The sequence below is a fragment of the Pelobates fuscus genome, chromosome 10, assembly GCF_036172605.1.
Source record: "Pelobates fuscus isolate aPelFus1 chromosome 10, aPelFus1.pri, whole genome shotgun sequence".
NCBI lineage: Eukaryota > Metazoa > Chordata > Amphibia > Anura > Pelobatidae > Pelobates > Pelobates fuscus.
In genome coordinates, this window is record NC_086326.1 from 148,219,209 (window position 1) to 148,232,622 (window position 13,414).

Consider the following 13,414-nt stretch of genomic DNA (forward strand, 5'->3'; position numbering starts at 1 on the left):
TTCTGTTTAATGCCAGCCAGCACTTACAACTTATACAAACATTTAAACCCCCAACAGCCTCATTTACATACAATAGGTTACATAGATTACTATAGTACAAGGAAGGGTGGGGTCAGACAATAGCAAGGGCTGATGGGAGATTGAGGAAGGACAGAGCAGCCAGGTTAAACTGGTCTGGCAGTGTCCCTGGGACAACGCCCTGTTGGGTAAACAATAGGACAAGAAAAAGGGGGAGGGGGAGAGGCACAGATAAGCAATACATTCAACATACTCCTCCTCTGTGTCTGAGAGATAATTGATTATCTTCAGGTACAGAAAAATACACAATTTACAAACACCCCAAAAGTACCCCCAAGATCCATGGAAACCCCACAAGAGTCACATCCTCGGATAGCCCTGATCTGGGTGAACAACATATCCAAAAATCACCCAGATCGGTTCAGTGGTTTGTTTTTTTCCCTGGAAGTCACGTCTTTTTGCAGGGCCCATAATCCTGGGGCAAGAGGCTGGCAAGCAGGCCTCTCCAAGTACAAGTGGCGATGTTAATTTCGCCACACTTCCTGGTTTGGTTAGCTCAGTGGAACTAAACTCAAGATGCAACAATTGTCCAGAGCACCAGCCTTGTAAAGGCTTCTCATTGAGCTGCATTGTGAAGTCTGTGATTGGACAGACACCGAAAGTCTGTGTGAGCTCACAAAGGCTGCAGACAACAGGTCTCTAAATATGTCACTAATTTAAAAATGTACCAGTTAATGTATGTATTCATTAGGGGTATATCTACTATTTATATTACAAGGTGTACATTATATAATGACTATACAAAGTGATTTCTTTCTATTTGGGAAGTGGAGTGTCCATTTAAATTTTGGATGTAGTGGTCCCGGGTGGGCTGTTGTCCGTGTTCTTTTATTTACTATGAAGGTGAAGAGTCATCACTTACAGACCTCTCCGTCCCCATTGGTGGTAATAGCACAGGACCTGATGGGTTCACTGTAACGGACCGTTTTGCACACAAGAGATTAAATCCCAATATCTCCGCTGGTAAAAGAAAGTAATCCAAGAAAAGTGCTGAATGAAGGCAATATCCCAAATCCCCCAGTAACCGGACGAAACACAGTTCTGGGAGTCAACTGATGATTTTATTTACAAGCTCCAGTATTTATGTGGTTCCCCATGCAAGGGGTTTCCTTACTGACTTTACAGGGGTTATACAGTAGGGGACTACATGGGGAACTGAATATGCAAGACATTTCTACCACCATGCACTGCTGTACGAGAGGGATACTCCCACAGAATATCCAGTTAAGTGGATTATCCCTCCGTTCAGCAAAACTGGACTTTTCACTTAAAGGACCACTCTAGTGCCAGGAAAGCATACTCGTTTTCCTGGCACTAGAGTGCCCTGAGGGTGCCCCCACCCTCAGGGACCCCCTCCCGCCCGGCTCTGGAAAGGGGTTAAATCTTACCTTTTTCCAGCGCTGGGCGGAGAGATCTCCTCCTGCTCTCCTCCTCTTCTCCTCCCCGTCGGCTGAATGCGCACACGCGGCAAGAGCTGCGCCAGCATTCAGCCGGTCACATAGGAAAGCATTCATAATGCTTTCCTATGGACGCTGGCGTGCTCTCACTGTGAAAATCACAGTGAGAATCACGCAAGCGCCTCTAGTGGCTGTCAATGAGACAGCCACTAGAGGACATAGGGGGAAGGCTTAACCCATTCATAAACATAGCAGTTTCTCTGAAACTGCTATGTTTATGAAAAAATGGGTTAACCCTAGAAGGACCTGGCACCCAGACCACCTCATTAAGCTGAAGTGGTCCGGGTGCCTAGAGTGGTCCTTTAAGAATACATAACTGGCACATTATTCGGGCTATTGTACCGAATGACCTATAGGTAGATAGCTGGGATCTGAGCGCATACTTCGGTAGATTTCCGCTCAGATCCCAGCACAATCAGCCGAACGCCACATAAAATACAGTTTAACATGAATTCTCAATAAAACACACGAATGCACATTTTGAAGAAAAGTACCGAAAGACCGGTGTTTCCGAACGGTCTGGAAGTCCAGCGGTGTTCGTGCCGTCGAGTAGCCGATTTTAGTTCCAGGCACTCGACGACCGAACACCGCTGGGCTAAAAGTGAATCCAAGATGGCCGCCGCCGCGTAGTCGGTATCCGAACGGCGGCCACCCCGCGAATCAATTAACTGGGTAATGCTACAATGTTGCAATCTATTAATGGGAGCCACATGACCTCCTGTGTGTGGTCTCCCATTCGGTACTTTATTCGTTTCACGAACAGTGTTGAAAGTCACTGTTTGTGAAACTAGCATATGAATGCTAGCGGCTTTCACGCCCCTAGCATACGAATGCCCTATATCACATTTATAAGCGAACAAATAAAATCACATAAGTTAACCAGCTTTTCTAGGACAACCCATGGATATATAAAAGAATAGTCTGAAGTGGCTAGGTTTGCCACAAGGTTAAAAAACGTTTAGGCGATATTCCCCTTTGAGATGCACAGGCAGCTACTGCAATAACCAATCTCCCGAACTGCAAACACACAAATTCTCCAACTTCCGAACTGGAACCATACGAATCCTCCAACTCACGAATAGGAAACACACGAATGCTGTTAAACAGCCGAACAGGAAAAACCATACAAACAGCTTACACTCCTGGTAGTCGCACTGTAACAGCATACAATCCAATTACCCCCCAAGAACGAGACGACACTTCGTTTGAGGAGCAAGCAGAACTGGTTTACTGCCCGGCTTTTATGCAGGTCTTCCACCTGGTGGACACTCCACTAGGGGACCAGATGGAAGACTGGGACACAAAGGGTAAAAGGACCAATCACAGACTTACACATTTCAACAATCCCACAATGCATCACAATCCCTCCTCTCTGTCCTGGAGACAATTGGGAAGTAATCCAATTATCTTTAAGGACAGAGGCGAAACTCCATTACACACATTTTCAGTAAAAAGACATAAAATTACATACGGTTACATTTATCACATAAAACATACACATTCTACATATCCCCACATAGCTTAGATCTGAGCGCACGTTATTACCGAATGGCGCTCAGATCAGATACATACAGTTCAATCGCCATGGAGCCAAAGTCTTTCACATTGTCTTTCGGTATACTGATAGGCTCCATGGCGGGATAACAGCGTTCACACATAAAAATACCGAATGAACAAGCATTCGGTTAAATGCCCGAATGCAAGAGCTAGGAGGCTGGCGGTTCAGTGGTGTTCGCGCAAATAAGTGTCCGTTTCCAGTTCCATAGTTTGTGCACTGAACACTGCTGGCCGTTTGGGACTTTAAAATGGCCGCTTCTGGGAGGTCAATTGAAGGCACACTCCTGTCCCAGGTGGTCGATCGTTTGGTAGTTTGTTCGGTAGATTGAATCTACCGAACACCCAGGCAGAAAGGCACGAACCAGCCTTTCTGCAGGGAAGAACAACAGTATTAAACATGGGGCCATAGTCTAAAGGGAGCAGGAGAGCAACCAGGCTCCTCCAGTGGACAGTGGCGAGGTTGGTTCCGCCACATTCACCTTACCAACACCTCAGGGCAATCAGTAAACTACAGTTCCATTGTATTAAATGTCAAATAAAAGTAAAAATTACATTCCCAGAATCCCTCACCTCTCCAGTCAGCAGGTAGTTGACCTCCAGGGTTAGATCCAGAAACCTCTCCGTAATCTGATTCCTGTTTGTGTTTGTCATCATTCAGTCAATCAGGCAGCCTGAGAACAGGCTCTGGGGGTTGTGGACACAGGATATACAGTGGTTCTAGTTACAAATATATATATAGTGTATTCCAATGTACACTTAGCACCTGAAATAAAGAAACAACAGAACACAGATTAAATCAATCCTCATTGTATCTAGTAGTGTATCTGATAAATTAATAGCCTGTATATTTACCAAGCTGACATTGTACTCACAATAAATACCCTAAAAATCTGTATAATCACATCACACGCATGGTATACTGATTTTACACTAATGTGGTGGGGGCTGTATATTACAGACAGCGGGTCCTACGTAATGTCATCCTTTACATTATACAATGACCATATACAAAGTGTGTACATTATATAATGACTATATACGAGGTGTGTACATTATATAATGACTATATACAGGGTGTGTACATTATATAATGACTATATACAGGGTGTGTACATTATATAATGACTATATACAGGGTGTGTACATTATATAATGACTATATACAGGGTGTATATTATATAATGACTATATACAGGGTGTATATTATATAATGACTATATACAGGGTGTGTACATTATATAATGACTATAAACAGGGTGTGTATTATATAATGACTATATACAGGGTGTGTATATTATATAATGACTATATACAGGGTGTATATTATATAATGACTATATACAGGGTGTGCATTATATAATGACTATATACAGGGTGTGTGCATTATATAATGACTATATACAGGGTGTGTATATTATATAATGACTATATACAGGGTGTGCATTATATAATGACTATATACAGGGTGTGTACATTATATAATGACTATATACAGGGTGTGCATTATATAATGACTATATACAGGGTGTGTACATTATATAATGACTATATACAGGGTGTGTATATTATATAATGACTATATACAGGGTGTGCATTATATAATGACTATATACAGGGTGTGTATATTATATAATGACTATATACAGGGTGTGCATTATATAATGACTATATACAGGGTGTGTATATTATATAATGACTATATACAGGGTGTGTACATTATATAATGACTATATACAGGGTGTACATTATATAATGACTATATACAGGGTGTGTATATTATATAATGACTATATACAGGGTGTGTATATTATATATTGACTATATACCGGGTGTGCATTATATAATGACTATATACAGGGTGTGTATATTATATAATGACTATATACAGGGTGTGCATTATATAATGACTATATACAGGGTGTATATTATATAATGACTATATACAGGGTGTACATTATATAATGACTATATACAGGGTGTGTACATTATATAATGACTATATACAGGGTGTGCATTATATAATGACTATATACAGGGTGTGCATTATATAATGACTATATACAGGGTGTGTACATTATATAATGACTATATACAGTGTGTGTGCATTATATAATGACTATATACAGGGTGTACATTATATAATGACTATATACAGGGTGTGCATTATATAATGACTATATACAGGGTGTGTACATTATATAATGACTATATACAGGGTGTGTGCATTATATAATGACTATATACAGGGTGTGCATTATATAATGACTATATACAGGGTGTGCATTATATAATGACTATATACAGGGTGTGTATATTATTCAGTCTATACTGGGGGGGGGGGGTATATTTACCTTTCATACAGTATATATATGTCAATACACACCTAGCTGTCTCTCCCTGTGTCTCCCAGCACTGTATCAACTACCTCTTCGCTGTGACACTGAAGGCAGGCTGCTCTAAACACAATCACCGACTGGCCACAGATTCCAGGCCTCACTATACGATGGCAGAGTGTCCTAGGGTAATCAGACGCTTTAATATGACGTCATCGGGATTGTGATAACTAAGCAGCCATCTTTATTTAGGGCAAACCTCCCACCTCTCTCTATGGTTAGTCAGGGCAGGAACCTGGGGAGATATTGGGGGAAATCATTCATGAGGAAAGAGATTGGTACAGTTACTGTCTGTCACTGTGTAAATATTCCAAATATTAAGGAGGCTGAATAATAATACTGTGTTACAATATCTGCTGGGCTTTGTTGTGTTTTGTTGTTTTAAAGAACAAACTTTTCCAGAGTTTGAACAAACTTCCATTTTATTTAATGTAATTTAATGAAAATATGACCCGTGTCTTTTCTGACTGTGTTTTGAAAGATATAAAGGGGACGTGTCACTTTGTTTGGTTTCCCATTTTATTTTAGTTTACGTACTTCGCTGGCTGAAGTCTGAAAACCTGCTGAGCCGATCATACGACGCATGCGCCAGCAAGGAAGTTACTGGAGAGAATACTGATCGCACAGGAGTTTGTATTGCATTTTATGATAAAGGAACAATCCACGCTGCTAATTAAAAAAATAACTAAAAGCTTTTAAAAACAGTTTAGTAGATATACCCCTAATAAATATAAATACACACAAATAAGTCATGCGCTCAGACTCCCACTACTCCTGGGCGGCAGCAACAGCCTGAATAACTAGCTGGTAATTTGAAATAGTTCAAATCCATTTGGCCAGTGATTTCAGTGCAGACACATAGAGCGTCAGCCGTACATGTAATCTAATGATATCAGCCTGGTCCCATGGCTTTACGTAACCGTTTTTATATGAGATTTCCTTGTTTCGGCTCTTGGGAAGCGTAACTAAACAGATATATTTGAGGTGACGATCAGGTATAAAGATTATTAATGCCTTTTTGTCACAGTTTCATTTAGCGACTTTGTTTTGCTCAAATATTCCTCATTGTGCTTTTTCTGCCCCTTTTCGTGTTGTTTTTACAGAATTACTGGTGCCGACCAGGTATAAAAACGAGTCCCAAAATAATCTATTAGGGACATTTAAATTGTATGCATAGGACATTGGCACAATCAGAAGATTATGGCACAAAGTTTAAAGAAAACAAAAACCTTGAGTTTTTATGCAGAACCCCAATCACGGCATATGTGGGAGTAATGTGTTTTATTCAAGAAATAAAGAATTATCCCCTTACGGACCAAGCCTCTTACAAGGTGCGACTCATTGTAACCACGGCTTTTTAGACAGTTTTGCCATGTGTTAATTTTACCAGAATTTTCCCCTTACTATTTAAGTGCACCACACATATATGTCATATTTAAAAGGAGAAATAGGGTCTCATTTTGATGTATACACAATATCATACTAAATAGGAATGAAATATTAAAAATGGGGCAGAAATGCATTTAATCATTTCTACACACAGAATAATGAAAACTAACTCAAGACAGATTGTTAAAATGCCCAATATGTCTAGGATTTCTGTAAATTTGTAGAAGTTACAAAACAAATATTGCAAGGACTAAGCTTGCCATCAGGTAAATGGGGGGCAAATGCCCGGTGGGCCATGATGGCCATGGACCGAGGCCGGCAGGGGAGATTCTTTCATCTCCCCTGCTGGCCCATGCAGAGCTAGCCTTGCTGTGGGGGGCCGGTGGGGAGATCAAAGAGCTCCCTTACTGGCCCAGTGGCAATTTGTTTAAGCAGAGGGAGTGGGTTGGGTAGGGGAGGGTAAGGAGGAGGACCCAGGAGGCTCTGTGTAACTCCCGAGAGCAGTCTGTCCGGAGCGTTGCCGCAGCTTTTTTTTTTTTTTTTTTAACATAAAATTAATTTGAAAAATTATATATTTTTTTCACATCTCACCACCTCTACCACACAACATAGACCCTACACACTGCATCCCCCACAATCACAGCATCCCCCACAAGCACAGAATCCCTTACACACACAGCACCCCCCCCCACATACAGAACCCCTCACGCACACACAGAACCCCCACACACACACAACCAGCACCCTTTACACAGCCAGAGCACCCAACAAACAGCATTTTGCACTTTTCATTTAACCATTTTATCACAAACCAAATTAAATTAGTTATTTTTGTGTGGTTTTCTTTTTTCTCACATTTTATTTGGGGGAAATTCACATACCCCATGTGTCCCACTACTGCAAACACCCCATATATGTATTCTGTAATTGTTCTTGAGTATAATGATACCACACATTTATACCTTTTCCTCTAATTCCAACCTTTATATAGACCCTAATCCAACCCTTAATGCAATTTCTAATCCAACCCTTAATCCTACACATAATTCTTCTTAGAATCTAAATTCCAATCCCACCATCTAATCACCATCCATAAATTCATAATCCCACCCCTTTATCCCATCTCTCAAGGGATTCCCTTAGCTGATGTCAGTACAAGCACGAGGGGACAAGCTTTTGAACTCCCACCTTCCGAAGTTCTTCAGCTGGAGGCTAGACCCAGAAGCTCTAGCGAGAGATGCATTTCTTCAACCGTGGCCGAATACTCGCCATTACGCCTTTCTCTCTCATCGCACGGGCTCTGCTACATCTCAGGCGTTACCGGACCTCCTTGATCCTCATATCTTCTTTCTGGACGTCTCAACCATGGTTCTCTACACTCCTGGAAATGTCCATAGACTTCCCGAGGTTACTACCGGTTGTCACCACCTCGTATTGAACCCCAGCGGGAACTCACATCCCCTTCTACTCCAGGGACATCTCAAGCTCTTGGCATGCTCCTCTCCGGGGACTCTGCTAAATCCCATATGTTCCACAAGCAACTCTGGACCTCCTGGCGGGGGCTTGGGCTCCAGGAACAAGAAAATCATACCTACATGCCTGGAACGCATGGAATAGTTGGTGCATGGAACAACACGTGGATCCCATATCTGCACCTGTGAGTCATGTTTTGAGGTTCTTTACTCCACTTTTCGACCATAGCCTGGCCTATCGTACAATAACTTTATATTGATCAGCTATCTCGGCAGGCCACCAAGGCTGGAATGGACATCAAGCAGGTAAAAATCAATTGGTGTGTCGACTCCTGTGTGGTATCAGATTTGCACGCCCAACACGTCCTAAATATAAAGCCTTATGGAATGTTAGCCTCATTCTCCGACTTTTTGAAAATTGGCCAAAGAATGAGGACCTTTCAATCAAGCAACTCACTGCTAAACTGGTTATGCTGTTTTGTCTAATCTCCTGTAAATGCGTCTCAGATGTCCGGGCACTGGACCTTACGGCACGCTCATTTACACCAGAGGGTGTTTCCTTTGATATATTGAGATGTACGAAGACATCCATTACATCGTTTTTTTACCCAGCCTTTCCACATAACGTTAACCTGGGTCCAGTGGCTTGTCTCAAGGAATATGAAGCAAGGACATCTTCAGTTCATGATCCTAGGTATCCGGATTTGTTTCTAGCAATTCGACAGCCACATCATCCGGTTTCTAGTTACCATATCTCGTTGGGTTAAATGGATCATGGCGTCGGCTAACATCGACACTTCCACGCACGGAGCACATTCTGCGAGGGGTGCTATGGCATCAAAAGCTTTCTCCTTGGGATGTATACTGAAAGACCTCCTCCATGCAGCTGATTAGTCCCACAAATCTATGCTTCGGGAATTTTATTTTCGTCCAGTTTCTAATTTTTCCACTTCGATGATCACACAGTTTTGAACTAACATAATATGAGCCTCCGTGTCTTTTAATAAAATTACCAGATTTTACTAATTTCATGACGTAAAGTCATGATTTTATCAAGGACACGGAGGCGAGTATTATCCCACCTGATTCAAGTATGTTGCGCCCTCCCTGTGGGTAAATTGTCAGGTAATGGGTGTACAGCACTCATGGTAATGTGGTTCATTCACCTGGTTGACTATTACTGGATAGACATATTGTTTGGTTAATGATGCACTATGGATGTGGAAGTAATATCCAGGAACATATTTTACCACTTATTTTCTCTGTCTTACAGCCTCCTAATTGGGTTTCACACTGGTCCATGTCAGTCCATACCAAGTTCAAGCAGATGATTGCCAGCTTCTTCAGAGTTGCTTTTGCTGTATTTTCCTGGAGTTGCTGCTCTGCACATCTAATGGATTCTATGTTCTTCTGTCTGTTGGAGTGTTCGTCGGCAACATCAAGAAAGAGGAGTGGCTTAGGGTCACATGGGGCATTATTGTGCTAGGAACACTCATTGGATAACACGTTATACGTGGTTAACCCTTAGGGTAAATGCTGTTTGTTATTGTTTTTTTTCTTCGAATATCTACAATATCCTTTCTTTTGCTGCTGAGGAATAAAGAAAGAAATTAAGCATAATACTCGCCTCCGTGTCCTTAATTACGTCATGAAAATTAGTAAAATCTGGTAATTCTTTGTGACACCGGTAAAAGTTTTTTTACAATAAAGAAGGACCTACACGTATAGAACAGGAAACAGACTATATACATACATACATACAGGATTAAAGGAGAGGTCACATTTCTTCTCCTACAATATGATCTCAGATGAAATGAAAACCTTCAAAACTATGGTTATGGTAGAAATAAAAAAAGTTAAACACATTTCAACTACATGTCACTTAAAGAAAAGAAAGCCATGAAAAATATACAGAAAAAATATAACTTGGTTATAAAACCAGCTAAAAATAAAGGGGGAGGGGGGAGTAGTGGTCCTCTCAAAAATCAAGTATACACAGGAAGCAGAAAAAATATTGTTAGATAGTAATACCTATCACAAGTTAAGCTCCAACCCCACGAGTATAGTTAAAAAAATATATATATATACAGAAAGTCATAGACGTCGGAATACTTACTGGAAAGGAAGGTCTATCATACATCCTAAGATCCCAGTATTCTACCATCTACCTAAACTACACAAAAATGCCCAACAGCTGCCAGGTCGTCCTATTATATTATTATTGCCATTTATATAGCGCCAACAGATTCCGTATCGCTTTACAATATTATGAGAGGGGGGGATTTAACTATAAATAGGACAATTACAAGAAAGATAGGTTGAAGAGGGCCCTGCTCAAGCAGGTGGGATGTAAACCACAATAGGTCAGGAGATAGCAATCAAATAAGGTGGGAGTGAAGCAAAGCTGGAGGAGAGAGTAGAGTGCTGCCCTTTAGGAGAGAGCAAGAGACAGATATGTAAGGTAGAGGTTACTCTGGGAGGCCGTAAGCTTTCCTGAAGAGATGGGTTTTAAGGCACTTCTTAAATGATTGAAGACTAGGGGAGAGTCTGATGGCGGTAGACAGGCTATTCCATAGGAATGGAGCCGCACGCGAGAATTCCTGCAAGCGTGAGTTGAGTTGAGTGCAAGCAGCGGACAGGAGAAGATCATGGGCAGAGTGGAGAGACTGAGAAGGGGCATTCCTATGGATCTGTGAGGAGATATAAGAGAGGCTAGAATTGTTCAATGCTTTATAGGTATGAATTGACTCCTATAGGATACAGGAAGCCAATGAGAGGACTGACAGAGGGGTGAGGTGTGGGAGGACCAACTAGAGAGTCTGGGGGCAGCATTTGTAACGGACCGTTTCAGTCTGGGGGCAGCATTTGTAACGGACCGTTTCAGCATAAAAGGGGAAAAATCCGTTTAGGCGATAATCCCCTTTTCCATAGACCAGCAGCTACTATAAGCACCAATTCCCCGAACTCCCAAACTGCACGGATTCACCAACTCTCGAACAGCAGACACACGAACCCTGGAAGCAGTAAACATTCCCACAATGCATCCTGGTTCCCTCCCTTCTGCCCTGGAGATAATTGGAGAAGTAATCCAATTATCTCCCAGGCCAGAGACCAGACTCCATTACACATGTGGGAACCTAAATACAGTATTATGCTTTAAAATGTATAAAGTTACTTTTATTACACCCAACACAGACATGTTACATATCCCCAGATAGCTCAGGTCTGGGTGCACATTATTAGGTGAATGGCACCCAGACTACACGAATACAGTTTAATCGCCATGGAGCCAAAGTCTTTAATCACACGAATAGGCTCCATGGCATAGCTATCTGGGTTACTACAATTCACAGGAAACATAAAATACCGAATGAACGGCTGTTCGGCTACATCCCCACGGAAAGGAACCAGGAGACGGACGGCTCAGCGGTGTTCGTGCAAATAAGTGTCCGTTTATAGTTCCATAGAATCCTCGCCGAACACCACTGGTCTTTCGCACGATTAAAATGGCCGCCGCCTCGTGGTCGGCAAACGAACAAAGGCCACCCAGCGTTCATCAATTAAGCTGCGGTTAACCGCAGCTTCTGGGCGGTTAATTGACGGCACACTCCAGCTCCTAGGTGGTCCCTCATACGGTAGTTTGTTCGGTAGCTGGAATCTACCGAAAACCCCGGCTGAAAGGCATGAATATGCCTTTCTGCAGGTAACATAAGCTTTTTAAAGTCTGGTCCATAGTCCAAAGGAAGCAGGCGAGCAACCAGGCTTCTCCAGCTCATAGTGGCGAGGTTGGTTTCGCCACAGCATTCATTACAGACTGTAGAGGGGCAATACGGTTTTTGGAAAGACCAATTAGGAGAGTGTAACGGACCGTTTCACTTACAAGAGGATAAAACCCAGTTTAGGCGATATCCCCCTTTTCCATAGACCAGCAGCTACTGCAATCACCAATTCTCCCGAACTCCAAACTGTACGAATCTTCCAACTCCCGAACTGGAAACACACGAACTCTGGAATCAGCTGAACAGGAAAAGCATACCATCCGCTTACACTCCTGGCAGTCAGCATACAATCCAATTCCCCCAAAGAACGAGACGACACATCGCTTTGAGGGTTAAACAGGAACTCTGGACTGGCACATCTAGCCTGGCTTTTATTACAAGAGTACACATACAGGCCACACCCAGGGGGAGCCAAAAAAAAAACCAATGACATAGAGGTTACCTCCCACACATCCCCTCCCCTTAGTGTGACACATAATCCCATTATTCATACAGTTTAAAATATACTTTTTACACAATATTTATAACTTCAAAACCATACATCACATTCACACAAAATTACATATCCACAATCAATCCATTCAGGGGAACAACATATTAAAAAATGGCATGGATCAGGGGCGTGGCCTGGCAGCCGACGAAGATGGCAGCCTAACAAGGGAGCTCCCGCGAATCCACACTAAATCCAGCACCGGCAAACAGCATCGCAACCGCTAAAAGGTACTCACATGCCCCACAAAGGTCCCAGAGCCACCCCACGCAAGAAAAAACAGGGGGGACCGCAAGAATCCTCTCCCACAGTGGCCGACATGTTCGCGGCCTCAAGATCCGCACAGGCCGCACAAGATGGCCGCCGGGCAGGCACACGAGGCTCCCACTCCCCATCCTCTAACACAGATAAGGGACAGCCTGAACAGAGTGAGGACACCGCCGCACAAATCTCGAAACAGCTTGCAGAGGTGAGAACCTATCTGGCGGGAGAGATCACCCGTAGCGCCCGAGATATCAAGGCCGAGATTCAGGCCCTAGGCGCCCGCACCGCTGTGCTGGAGCAACGCGTGGAAACCATAGTGCAAGGCCATAACACAGTGATACAGCACTCCACGTCCCTAAACCTTTACATCAGCGACCTGGAAATGCAAGTGGAGGATTTATCAAACCGCACGAGGCGGAATAACCTCCGAGTCAGAGGATGGCCAGAAGCAACACAAGAGGGCCCCCTGGCACCAATCATGGAGGCATATTTCAGCAACCTCCTACCAGAAATCCCTAAGACCCAATGGACTATG

The 13,414-nt window shown here is 42.8% G+C and overlaps 1 protein-coding gene across 6 annotated transcripts in view; it reads right to left on the reverse strand.

The window, feature by feature from the left end:
• Positions 1-13,414, reverse strand: part of LOC134575188 (gastrula zinc finger protein XlCGF53.1-like) — a 211,041-nt gene that overhangs the window by 77,964 nt on the left and 119,663 nt on the right. For 3 of the 6 annotated variants that reach the window (XM_063434429.1, XM_063434427.1, XM_063434423.1), the window contains exons 1-2: positions 5,476-5,600; positions 3,663-3,855 (exon numbers count right to left, since the gene is read on the reverse strand). In XM_063434429.1, the coding sequence (XP_063290499.1) occupies positions 3,663-3,746 (84 nt within the window). In that variant the 5' untranslated portion in view covers positions 3,747-3,855; positions 5,476-5,600. Of the gene's footprint in view, positions 1-3,662; positions 3,856-5,471; positions 5,601-13,414 lie in introns of those variants that run through there. The other 3 variants (XM_063434426.1, XM_063434424.1, XM_063434425.1) reach the window with 2 other exon arrangements.